Source organism: Eurosta solidaginis, chromosome 1 (genome assembly GCF_040869045.1).
Source record: "Eurosta solidaginis isolate ZX-2024a chromosome 1, ASM4086904v1, whole genome shotgun sequence".
NCBI lineage: Eukaryota > Metazoa > Arthropoda > Insecta > Diptera > Tephritidae > Eurosta > Eurosta solidaginis.
Genome location: NC_090319.1, coordinates 102,842,203 through 102,855,676, shown reverse-complemented (window position 1 = coordinate 102,855,676; position 13,474 = coordinate 102,842,203). Strand labels below are relative to the sequence as shown.

At 34.8% G+C, this 13,474-nt stretch overlaps 1 protein-coding gene across 1 annotated transcript in view; it reads right to left on the bottom strand.

Moving 5' to 3' along the window:
* LOC137236619 (uncharacterized) overlaps positions 1 to 13,057 on the bottom strand; it is an 81,158-nt gene extending 68,101 nt beyond the window's left edge. Inside the window, exon 1 of the mRNA XM_067759438.1 lies at positions 11,640 to 13,057. Coding sequence (XP_067615539.1) covers positions 11,640 to 11,730 — 91 coding nt within the window. The 5' untranslated portion in view covers positions 11,731 to 13,057. The remainder of the gene's footprint in view (positions 1 to 11,639) is intronic.
* Between the last annotated feature and the right edge of the window lie 417 nt (positions 13,058 to 13,474).

Sequence of the window (13,474 nt, the reverse complement as noted above, 5' to 3'; positions counted from 1 at the left end):
TCAACGATTTTAAGACGATATATACTTTTGAAGTCGAACTTTAATTGGGTATACAAGTTTTACTGTCATGTTTATTACATCTCTTTTTTAGTGACATTCATGTTTGTACGAAAATTTCAGTATCGAATATTGAGCATATTATGGAGTTTAAGGTTTTAACTTCGAAACTTTTCCGGCTAGTTTTAAATACTTTCCAATAACCTAGAGCCCGATAAGCTTGAAAACTTCCGATAAACCGGTCCTGGGGGGGGGGGGGGGGATATTAGGAAATTTAAATTGTTACTCTTTTAGATTTTATTTCTGTTTTTCTCTTTTATTTTTATTTTTCTATTTCCTTTAATTTAATTTTTCCTCGTCTTTCCATTTTCATTTTTTTCCGTGCTTTATATTTTTATTTTTCCCTTTTTTACTTTTTCTTTGTTTGTTTTTGAATTTTTCTTATTTTTATTATCACGTTTTCTTTATAATTTTTCTTAAATTGTTTCTCCTTTTTCGCTTTTCATTTTTCTTTCCCCTCTCCTTCCATTTTCTATTAAATTTTTTCTCTCTCACTTATAATTTATTTTTCGAGTCTTTTCCTTATTAGTTTCTTTGAATATTTATTCTTGTTTTTGTTTCTTCGTTGACATATTTCTAGGCGCTTCTATATCCAGAACTGACTAGTTAGTTATGAGCTATAAAATTATTTATTTTTATTTATTTTTTCTTTCTGTTTTATTTGTACTTTTCGTTGTTCTCTCACTTGCTGGGTTTTAATGTTTCTACTTTTATATTTTCTTTTTTTTTCATTTATTTCATTTTATTTTCTTTGCTTCTCTTTTATTTTCTTTTCTTTTCTTTTCTTTTCTTTTCTTTTCTTTTCTTTTCTTTTCTTTTCTTTTCTTTTCTTCGCTGAACTTTGAGAAAACTAATGGGAAGAGAGCATCAACCTACTCAGATGGTAACTAAATTTACTTTGAAGAGGGATGTGATCCCGTGGAGCATCTATAGTGTGGCAACCCTGCCATGTAAGCGAATGAGAATGTCAACAATGTGACAATAGAGCGAGGAGCGAATCAGCTGATATAGAGAAGTGACTTGTAGTTTTGGTTATGAAATTGTTCTGTATACAAAAGTTTTTATTATAAATGTAAATTATATTAATGAATAAATAATAACCTGAGTTAATATAAATAATACGCGTTTTTACATATAGCAAAATAATTTATTTTTAGTTCGTGAATAACATTTTAATAAATTTGTCTTGATCAATCATGATTTTATTTGTAAGAATATCTCATTGATTTGGTTTCCTTTGTTTAGTTATATTAATTATTTTTATATAAGCTTAATATATGTGTGTATGTATGTGCACTCACAAACAAATTTCATATATGTATATAAATAAATTAAAACACAAAGCAAAGACAACAAAAGCTCTTCGTGAAAGAAGCAAAACCATTGCATTGGCACTGCAATGAAGAAATAAGTCAACAGAAAAGTGCTTATACAAAAAAGAATAGTAAAAACTAAAGAAATAACAACAACAACAGCGAAGCACAATACAAGTAAAAAAAATTAGCACCAGCAGCAATGTTGCTTTTGTCAGCAACAACTTTCACCTATTAATATTCGTATCGTTTATTACTAAGTCAGAAGGGAAGAGAGAAAATTGTAGAGTAAAAGAAAAATAACAGTAAAGTTTGTAAAATACATACACACTGACGTATATAAAGAAATACGAGTGGATCCATGCCTTCAGATAGATGTCTACTTGCATAGTACGAGCATGTGAGATAAACTTAAAGCTTTGTACCGGAAAGGCACGAATTAAAAATTGGAATAGGGAGGAAATTACTTGCGTTTGCTGGCATAAAGTCCAGAAAGTTTCATCTGCATCTCGTAAATGATCTCGGGCTTGCAGTTTCTGAAACCTTTAAAACTAAATCTTACCCAAGTTATAGGGTAAGTAGTGTCTTGCATACGAAAATGCTAAACATCACTTTCATTTCTGGGATATGTAGTCTCTCAGTATCAAAAAGTGCACCTTTTCATAATTGGCTTATGTTCAGGTAAGGGAATGTTTGGAATACTTTCAATCGCTTCAGCTCGTTACGTTTAGAGAAACTGTACTGGAGAATAATCTCTGCGAGTATCAGAATATTTTGATGCAATATTGCTGGCTACCTGAGATTTTTAAAGAGATACTGAGAGCTTGTTCCTAATTTGTACTCTTGATTTTATCAATATGCTTTAACGTGAGTACCTTTCAATAGAAGGCTCAACCTCAAGGTGTCAAACATGGCTCTAATTGCATGATCAATGGCCAACAGGTGGGGCACCCTATGCAGTCAGAAACCTTGTTGCAGCTTTACTTCTTATTTTAAATATAACCAGCTTGCTTAGCTTATGAAAATACCAATCAAAAGACTTAAGGTAGAAAATCGCAGACATACCCTGCAGGAAATCAGAACGAGCGAAGAATTAACACATTAATAGACGGTATTAGTTCTAATTCTGTCCCCTCTTTGTGTTTTGAACTGGTACATTTAACATTGTGACGTCCTACGAAATGGAAATTTCCCTCTTTGCGGGTCTTTGATATGCGTTCTTAACTAGTTCGCTTGCAGGTATTTCTAAAATAGTCATTTTACCCTGCAAAGAAAGCGATTAGGCTGAATACGGGATGAGTTTTAAAGAGTATTCGGCTATTTTGATCTCGTTATGTGGTTTGGAGTGATCAGTTTTTTTTGCATGTAATATGGCGGCCACCGTGGTGTGATTGTAGCGTGCTCCGCCTACCACATCGTATGCAACATCAAAAATTTTATAAATAAGGTTTTTCAATTAGAAAACAATTTTTCTAAGCGGGGTCGCCCCTCGGCAGTGTTTGGCAAGCGTTCCCAGTGTATTTCTGCCATGAAAAGCTTTCAGTGAAAACTCATCTGCCTTGCAGATGGCGTTCGGTGTCGGGATAAAACATGTAAGTCCCGTCCGACCAATTTGTAGGGAAAATCAAGAGGAGCAAGAGGCAAATTGGAAGAGAAGCTCGGCCTTAGATCTCTTCGGTCGTCATCGTGCCTTACATTAATTAATTTTTTTAATATGGAGATACCAACTGTACCTGATTATGCCTGAGCGTGTAGTGTGGGACCGGTCATTTTTATTTCTTTACGGGTACTGTCGGACATGCCTTTTTTACTCTTTTCTATGACCTTACGGTATCTATTTTACAGATCCCATTTGTACTCCTACGGGCATTATCAGAGAGATTCACTTTTACTGCCTATGGCTATCTTTCTAACGGGTAAATGCATATAGCTCCGCCTTCAGCACTGTTAGTCAAAATGTGGCTTAAACTGTCCCACTTTGCATTAAGTACCAGTTCGGTGGCAGTCATTAAAGTTGTCGATTTGCCTAACAATTTTTTCCGGAAGAAAAAGAACACGACCTGTTAACTTGCACGAAAACTTGAAAAAAACTCGCAGTTTTTGAATTAGAATAAGTTTGACAGCGTTTCTGACCCAATAACGTCTTCTGTCGATTAGCGAATGTAACACAATTTTAGTTTAGCGACATCTCAAAAAATTCTGAGAGTTTATTTACTGAGGAGCTTTAACATTAACGCTATGGCGATTACTTGAACCAAGCTGCGCTCTAACTAATAACTTTCGACTGCCAAGGTAATTTCCTTGTTATCGCTGAGTTATCAGCTTCTTGTTTATTATCGTCTTGTTATCAACAGATTACGGATGTATCAATGATATGCATAGAAGTTTTATCTGTATATGTTTTATAACAAACCAATGAGTCGCCCACAGCAAATCGATAACGCCCCGAAAACAAATTGCTAAGATTCCGATAAAAAATCGTTACCTTTCCGATTACAAGTCGATAAAATTATAGATAAATATTCGATAACAAATCGATAACTTCTTTGATAACATGTCGATAACTTTGGATAAGTAGTCGAATACTTTAAGATTAAGAGTCGATACATTTCCGATAGCAAATCGATAACACGCTGATATCAAATTGGCAACGCATGGATGTTACTGATATTTTTTCGATGACATATCGAAAAATTTTTGATACCACATCGATAACTTTCTGAAAAGAAAAGATTTTATAACATGCCGGCATCAAATCAGTAACTTGTGAAGCAGTGTGAAAGAGTCTTAAAGTCGATTAATGTTAATTCTCTTTCGGGTTGCGGAATAAATTCACTGACTTCAGTTCGTTCTTAAAAGAGAATTATTGGGAATTGATTTTAATTCCATTGGCATAATTACACGTTCACTCAGAATATCCTTTATCTTAAAAACATATTTATATGAGTGCAAGCCCTGCGACCATAGTAGCATATCGTCATAAAATATTGGACGAACAAACCACTTAATTCCCTACCTGAATTTTAACGGATCTCTTAGAGCCACAAAAGGAAGGCCGCTTGAAATTCACCTGTATCGAAATACCGTTGGTTCCAAAGTTCTGAAAGGAGCAGGATCCGCGGTATACTGTGCTAGTCCAGAAATAAACAGATCTTATAAGCTACCAGATCACTGTAGCGTACTTTAGGCAGATGTAGTAGCCGTGACTAAAGTCGTAGAAACCCTGGGAAAGAATAGTTTAAAGCGCCACTGTGTAAACCACATAGCACGACATCTAAAATCGGGATAGGGCGAAGCATCTATATTGGGTCCCAGGATATACATATGTGAATAGCGGGTGAACTAGGGCATCCCTCGAAGCTTGTATCGGAGACATTCAAAGATGATGTTGGTATTAAAAGAAGGCAAGAAACATCATAGAAGATCATGTGCATGTCTTACAAACTTATAGTAATTTTTCGATAGGATTTGGGCTCAGGAAAAAAAGTTCCACCACGCATACCCAAAAAAATAATTTTCGAGCCTGCGAAATTTCATCGATTTTTTTCAATTTTTTATGCATTTTTTTGCAAATGCAAAATTGGTAAATGCGGATTTTTGAAACAAAATTTCTTTTATGGAGATTTAGAAGAATTTTGGTCGAAAATCGACTTTTTTCGCAGACTCGAAAATTATTATTTTTGGGTATGCGTAGTGGAACTTTTTTTCCTGAGCCCAAATCCTATCGAAAAATCGATGGCGCGTTATAGGTTAAATTTCGTCCATGCAAATCGACCCAACCCAATGCGTATTCTGACTGAACACTGCCTTCTAGCGTAACATGCTTTTAAATTGATCTTTGCCACTGATAGCAGATGTAGGACATGCGAGTTTGATGAGGAAAACGATCGAGTAAGTTTTAAGCTCGTGCCATGTGCCCGCGAGGCTAAGACTCCAGCTATTAGGAGTGCTATCAGATCTAGAAGCATCTAAAACCAAAGATCTTAGAAGGGTTCTAGTATTTGGCTAGAGGGTGGGGGAGGTATTTTATAACTTGTTAATGATAAAGTTTTCCATTTTGGTCGTTGAGCGAACTTTTTGCAACACTTTTTGCAGCTCTTTCAATCTATGTGAGGTTCACACGGACTTGCCAGTTTAACCTAACCTAAGAACACATTCAACTCAATCATCTTTGTTATGTTTAGGAGGCGTATTACTACAAATTTGTATAGAGAAAACGGGAGAAAAGATGAAAGGAGAAAGAAGAAATAGCGAGAAAGTATTAAAGTCTTGAAATAAACTGTTTGAACTTCCAATTAATCATTGAAAGAATAAATGAGTTAAAATTAATTTTTGTCATCTCTGTTCATGGCAAATAAACTTCCTTGACTGCTTTCAAATTACAGCCTCTGAACTTGGAATACATTCCCCTTTATAATATAAAATAATAAATTAAAAAGACAACGAAATAGACTGACTCAAAAAGTATGTCAAATTACCTACACAAAAAAAAAACGTTTAATAATAAAAAGAAAATCTAAACAGGACAAATACAAAAGCAACACAAAGATGCCAAAATAAAGATATAAAAAAAAAAATCTTAATATATCGCCAACAACTTAGATGTCACCAGACGTTTTTATACAACCAAAAAGCTCAGTCAAGGCAACCATCGATTAAAGCGCTCTTCGTCTCTCCATCTCTTCTCCTGCCAGACCAAAACTGCTTCCACTAAACTGCCTAAGCTACCAAAGCAGTCATTCAACTGTGCGCATTGATCTTACTCTGACTGTTCGTATGAAAAAAGGAAAATTTCCCAAAACAAAAACAACTCGAGATCTAATAACAAAATAAAAAATTTACATAAAATAAATTCAACAAAAAAACAAAGTTTCAAAAAGTGCACTGGAGGTTAGTTTCCATGTTGTTATTGTGTTTTTATTTTTGTTTGTGTTTTTGTTTAAGTTTTTTGTTGTTGCTATCGTTATCGTTATGGTAGTAAGCTTTCAACGACCTGACGGGAAAAGACTGCTTTCGCTGCGTTTACTGTGTTGTGTCTTGGGCTGCTGCCAAGTGAAACTGCCTCTAAACTCGACTTGGAGTTGCAGACTCATTCACTTAAGAGCATTCATACCCGTTTCCTTGCTGCAAACATACTTATGATACTTTTACCATATTAACTTGTATATTTTGTATGGATGCCATTATGCATGTTTTTATGTATTTGGTGTGTTTTTCAAGTCGTAAGATAAATGACACAGCCGTCGTCGACAAGTTGGTAATTTTTCGGAAAAATTTCTTGAAATTCATAGCAAGTGCCGGGTGTCTGAAAGGCTGAATGAATGGTACATAGCTCTTATTGGGAAAATGTGGTTGTTGTTTTTTGTTGTTGTACAATATATCAGATTGATTGTGGTACTGTGCGATTGCTAAGCGTGTAGTTGGGACAGACTTGTCGGTTAGCTTTCATTTCTTCTCGCATACACTTGATTGAATTTCAAGAGCCTTCTGTGAAAATCGCTTTAGTAGTGTGTGATTGTGGTTGTGTCTATGTATATAGATATATGTATATATACATGTGCATACAAATTTGTGAAGGATGCATCGGGCAGCGCGAGGGTGAAAGGTTTGCTTGTGGTAATAAAAAAAAAGTTTTAAAGGAAATTATGTCATGCATAGCGGATTTTCATGAAATATTTTTTAGTTTTTTTCAGAAACTGTATACTTTTTCTTTCTCAGTATGCAGAGCATCAGTGTGTAAGATGTTCGCAATCTCCCTTACTTCAGTCTTTAGCAGTCGAGAATCGCAGACTCATCTGTGCAGCAAAGAAAGTGCGAAGGAAAGTTTGCCATCGAGAAGTTTGTTACGAAACAGTCAGCGCTCACACATGCTCCCTTCAATCTAAGAGATTTAGGGAGCTCCAAAAAACTAGTACCATAAGGGATGTTGCGCCACCTTTGGAAAGAAAGTATCTGCCTAGAGACCCATGGGCGTTGTCGTGATGCTATTGAAAAGATAAACGCCCTTGGTATGTCATGTTATGTAAAGCAATGGTTAATTCAATGTTATTTAACTTTATTTTCCGTTATGATGTTTTATGTAATCTTATGCTAAGATATGTTAAGTTATCTTTGTTAATTTTTTCTTAAACTAAAATTTCTAAAAACATAAAATATTGTTTATTTAATTATTTGGGAAAAATCTAAAATTAAAAAATTGCTTCAAATAAATGTTTTCATACATTTAAAGCAATAAGGACACCCCCCGCTTAATTCATAAAATATTGTGTATATGATATAAATTAGAGAATGCGGACCAAAGGCTAATTAATAAAAACCTTGTGAGACCGAAAGTGTAACTACGAGGAGATTAGTCAATCTTTGATTGAGACATTTTAAATATGTCCCGGAGTGATAGTTGGGTTAGTTAAGGTGGAACTGGCTGATCCGTGAGTATCTTCCATAGAATGGATGAGTCCATAATGCTATCAGAAGTTTGCTAAGCTACCAAACTGAAAAGCTTTATCAGAAACCAGCACTTATGTTACAAAATACCTCCGCACTCTTGGCAAATACTAAAAGATATGATAGCTGTATTACTCTTAATACCTGCAGTTTTATCCTGATGAGCGCACGGCACAAGCACAAAGGTGCTCGACATTTTCCTTCTTTAACCCGCAATTTCTACGTCTGCTATTACAGGTAAGGCCTAATTTAAAAGCATGTGACGCCAAAAGGCAGTGCCCAGTCAGAATACCCATCATAAGCCCACAGTCTCCTCTTTTCAATGATAAAGTAACTTTGATCATCTACACTGTAGCCCAGCGCTTGGTTCCACGCCTATTCTGGTTGGTTGATTGTGTACAACTCTCGCTTTCTTTTAATTTCGCACTATTTGATTGGAACGTCTAAGGAAAAAGCTTCAAGGAATGCGCTCTGTTTAGATCGCTTATCCGCTTGCTCATTCCCATCTATTCCTATATGCCCTGGACCCAATTAAGATGCTTGTTTCTTCCTCTCCCAAATCTTTTCAGGGAATGCTTACACTCCATTACACTTTTAAATGTTGTGGTACAAGAGATTATTGCCATAGTGGCTGCTTGGCTGCCCAAATACCCTGTGTTAGAAAATTAAAAAAAGCCCCTTTTTAAGAGCTCCCGATTGCAGAATATTTGTATATTTTTCAAAAACACATGGGGCGTTTTTTTTTAAAGCTTCAAAACTTTTACTGGTCACTTAAAACAATGAAAACTTTTATAGAAAAATTAGAAATTCTTCCAAATTACATTAAAATTTTCCTCAATTAAAAGAAAATTTTTTTGGAAATGTTTTTACTCATTTTGGGTGTTTTTTTTCTGAGTATACGCCTTAGTCCTCTAATAATTCGTCCTCATTCGTAACCTTCTCGTGTTCATCTATGGCTTTTACCCTCCTTCCACCTCATTCACTCTCACTACTTCTCTCGCTATCACACTCCAGTTCAGTCTCTTCCTATCCAAAATTCTACCAACTCGAATTATAAATATTTTTTTCGAATAGTTCCGCCCCTTTTCAACGTCATGAAAAAAGTATTATATATCAACGGCGGCCGCCGTGGTGTGGTGGTAGCGTGCTCCGCCTACCACACCGAAGATCATGGGTTCAACCCTCGGTTAAAGCAACATCGAAATTTAGAAAAAAAATTTTTTTCTGCCTTTAAAATTTGCAGATTTTTATTTTAGTGAGCCTTTAGACTCCATAAAAATTGTGTGGGGAATCTCATACAATTTGAGGTTAAATTTAAACTTCGTAAAACTACCAAACGAGTCGATTTAGCAAACAAGTCTTTTTGAATATTTTTGCAGACCTTTCAATTGCCTATAAGAATATATATAGCTAGTGATTTGGATACTGACGGTGAGAGCTCTGATATAATTTTTATAAAAAATTAAAAGTTCTCCACACGATTTGTATGAAAAAAACTGAAATCGTGTTGAGGCATCTCTAACTATTACAAAAAAATAAAGCTGAAAGTTTTACAAGCCATTTTTGGGAGACAATATTTTCATTACACCAAAAGGAAAAAAACATTTTTTATTTTTGCACACCTTATAACAGTTAATATCCTATCTTAGCTGCCAATTTTAAAGGGCCCTCTCTCAAAATTCGTTCCTTGTTAATTTCCTAAAAAAGATTCTTAAAAAAACAAGTAAGGAAGGCTAAGTTCGAACATTACATACTCAGCTGAGAGCTATGGAGACAAAATAAGGGAAAATCAACATGTAGGAAAATGAACCTTGGGTAACCCTGGAATGTGTTTGTATGACATGTGTATCAAATGGAATGTATTAAGGAGTATTCTAAGAGGGAGTAGGCCATAGTTTTATGGGTGGACTCCATTTAGGGATATCACCATAAAGGTGACTCTAGAATTTGTTTGTACGATATGGGAATCAAATGAAAAGTGTTAATGAGTATTTTTAAAGGGAGTGGGCATTAGTTCTATAGGTGGACGCCTTTTCGAGATATCGCCATAAAGGTGGACCAGGGCCGACTCTAGAATATGTTTGTACGATATGGGAATCAAATGAAAAGTGTTAATGAGTATTTTTAAAGGGAGTGGCCCTTAGTTTTATATGTGAAGGCATTTTCGACATGGGCGACCCAGAACATCATCTGTCGGCTACCGCTAATTTATTTATATATGTAATATCACGAACAGCATTCTTGCCAAGATTTCAAGGGTTTTTTATTTCGCCCTGCAGAACTTTTTCATTTCATTCTACTTAATATGGTAGGTGTCACACACATTTTACAAAGTTTTTTTCCAAAGTTATATTTTGTGTCAAGAAAACAATCAAATTACCATGTTTTATCCCTTTTTTCGTATTTGGTATAGAATTATGGCATTTTTTTCGTTTTTCGTAATTTTCGATATCGAAAAAGTGGGTGTGGTCATAGTCGGATTTCGGCCATTTTTTGCACCAATACAAAGTGAGTTCAGATAAGTGCGTGAACAGAGTTTAGTAAAGATATATCGATTTTTGCTCAAGTTATCGTGTTAACGGCCGAGCGGAAGGACCGACGGTCGCCTGTGTATAAAAACTGGGCGTGACTTCAACCGATTTCGCCCTTTTTCACAAAAAACTGTTATCGTTCTAGAATCTAAGCCCCTACCAAATTTCACAACGATTGGTAAATTTGTGTTCGACTTATGGCTTTAAAAGTGCTCTAGACAAATTAAATGAAAAAGGGCGGAGCCAGGCCCATTTTGAAATTTTCTTTTATTTTTGTATTTTGTTGCACCATATCATTACTTGAGTCGAATGTTGGCGTAATTTACTTATATACTGTAAAGATATTAAATTTTTTGTTAAAATTTGACTTAAAAAATTTTTTTTTAAGGTGGGCGTGGTCGTTCTCCGATTTTGCTAATTTTTATTAAGCATACATATAGTAATAGGAGTAACGTTCCTGCCAAATTTCAGCTTGCAAAACTTTTAAATTACCTTCTTTTAAAAGTGGGAGGTGCCACGCCCATTGTCCAAAATTTTATTAGTTCTCTATTCTGCGTCATAAGTTCAACTCACCTACCAAATTTCAACGCTTTATCCGTCTTTGGTAATGAATTATCGCACTTTTTCGGTTTTTTGAAATTTTCTATATCGAAAAAGTGGGCGTGGTTATAGTACGATATCGTTCGTTTTAAATGGCGATCTGAGATGAGAAACTTACATACCAAATTTCATCAAAATACCTCAAAATTTACTCAAGTTATCGTGTTAACGGATGGACGGACGGACATGGCTCAATCAAATTTTTTTTCGATACTGATGATTTTGATATATGGAAGTCTATATCTATCCCGATTCCTTTATACCTGTAAAACCAACCGCTATCCGATCAAAATAATAAATGAGGTACTAAAGGAGGTACAAATTTATTTTTCTTATTAACCTTAATAATACTAAATAACATATATGTAATACTCCTATATTGCTACAAAAGGCTAGGTACATTCCCAAACATCAGAGTGCCGATATATTGCTGTTTAAACTTTTTTGTTTTTGTTTTCAATAATCGAATGTACCAAAATTTAAAAATTTTCTTGTCACACTTATGCTGCTACAATCACAAAAATTTGATAGGCTGTCTTCTTTTGATTTCGAATTCAAAACACATTGCGAGCATTTTCTGTTAGCAATATAAGAGTATTACATATATGCTAAATAACATCTTGTTAGTCCTTATTTGTCCAATTTTTTTTATCTACTTTTTGTTTTAATACAAAATTATTGTATTTGTACTTACAGCAATATCGTGTCGAATATTGGCAATTGGCATTGACATTGGGCGCCATAATCTCGTTGGCGGCCATAATTTCATTGGCGGCCATATCCATGGATGCTGTTTGTTTTGAATTTTGATGCAATGATTGCTAACGGACAAAAATAACAAAGTGAAGTGAATTGTAATGTTCAGTTTATTAAATGCAAGCGGTCGGCTTTATTTGTGATCGGCTAAAGAAGAAGTGGTGATTTGGTTGTTGCGCCGTGCGGTTGATGTAGCGGCAGTTGATTCTAGGATGCTTTTTTTGTTATTTTTCGAAAGTTCTTTATTTTATTTGAAATTTTACTTTTTTGTATAGAATTTTTATTACTACTTTTTATCTCTTTTTTCTGATTTTTTTTTTTTTTTTGTTTGAATTTATTTGCTTTTCTATAATTTAGATTTTGTTCCGTAGAAAGCAAAGTGAACAGTTTTCAGCCGACAACAGAATTCACACTTTCACTTTTCGTTTACTGGCTTGTTGCTGTTGGTGTTGTTGTTGCTGTTGTGATTATAATTGTATTGATGTTGGTGCTGGTACGACGAGTAGTTGGTTGTTATAATGACCGTTGTCTTTGGTGTTGTACAACGTTTGTAATGGTATTTGTAAGCTAAATAGACACATACACACATGCACATATACGCACTTAAGTATGCAGTACGGAATTTGATGGCTGATTTCTATTAGATTTTTTGTTGTATTTTACTTTTCTGTATATTTCACTTTAATGGCGGCGAGCATCGCCAGCGAAACTCAAGTCAGAGACATTTTAATAGAAATATTGTTTGTTTGTTTTAAAATTTCTCACGCACAGTTTCAAAGCATGTATGTCAACTGCATAAAATTTCAGAAAAGTTTTGAAATTATTTTTTAATTTTAATATTTTTTTCAGGTTTTACATCTCACTGCATTTAAAAAAATGTTTTTTTTTTTTATTTCGTTTAATATGTTTTTAGATTATATTTTAAACTCTTAACTTCCAAATAGTTTCTTGTTCTTACTTCTTTTATTTAGTTTCACATTCAATTTTAGTTTCAATCGCAACCGTTAGTTATATACAACTATGATCCCTCATAGGATTTTGCATGCTTTTTCTGCTAAAAGCAATTTGTTTTTTGTTCTTTTGTTTTTTTTTATCGTTTTTTTACTTTAAATTGTTTTTCACAATCGCTTGTTTATGATTCAATACTTCCATAAAGAAGTCAATAATATGCCAACACAAAATTGTAGCAGCCTCCAGAAAACTCCTAAATCGAACTGAACATTCTCCGCGTCTTTCGAAGCAACGTAACATCAACGTCGAGCAACTGGGAACGTCTGTGCGGCGTGCTGAAGTGAAACCAACGCTTATCCCTCAAACTGCTAAGCCAAGCCGCAAAAACTTTTTCCCCATTTCGTTGTGTCTATTTTTCTGTTGCAATTGCCTGTTGTGCTTGATGTTGCTTCTTCTTCTTCTTCTGCTTCTTATGTTGTTGCTGCTTGCTGCTGTTGCTCTCACTGTGACTGCTTCTACCGATCTTGTTACCAGCCACAAAACTTCTACTAATTCATGTCGTGGTTGTTGTTGGCTTTCGCTTGCTTGACTGCTCGTCCCCGTCTTGGAAATGCTTTCACGCGTTGAATACACACACACATACATAAACCTAAGTGCACACATGCACATGCATTAAGCATTCGTTGCTTTTATGCTGAAGCTTCTTGGTTTGTTGGTCGTTTGATCGCGCTCAGCATTTATCATTGTTTCAATTTCAATTCGTTTCGTTTATACTTCTGCAAGCAGTGTCAGAGAGCTTAATCGTTAGCGAAATCGCTACAT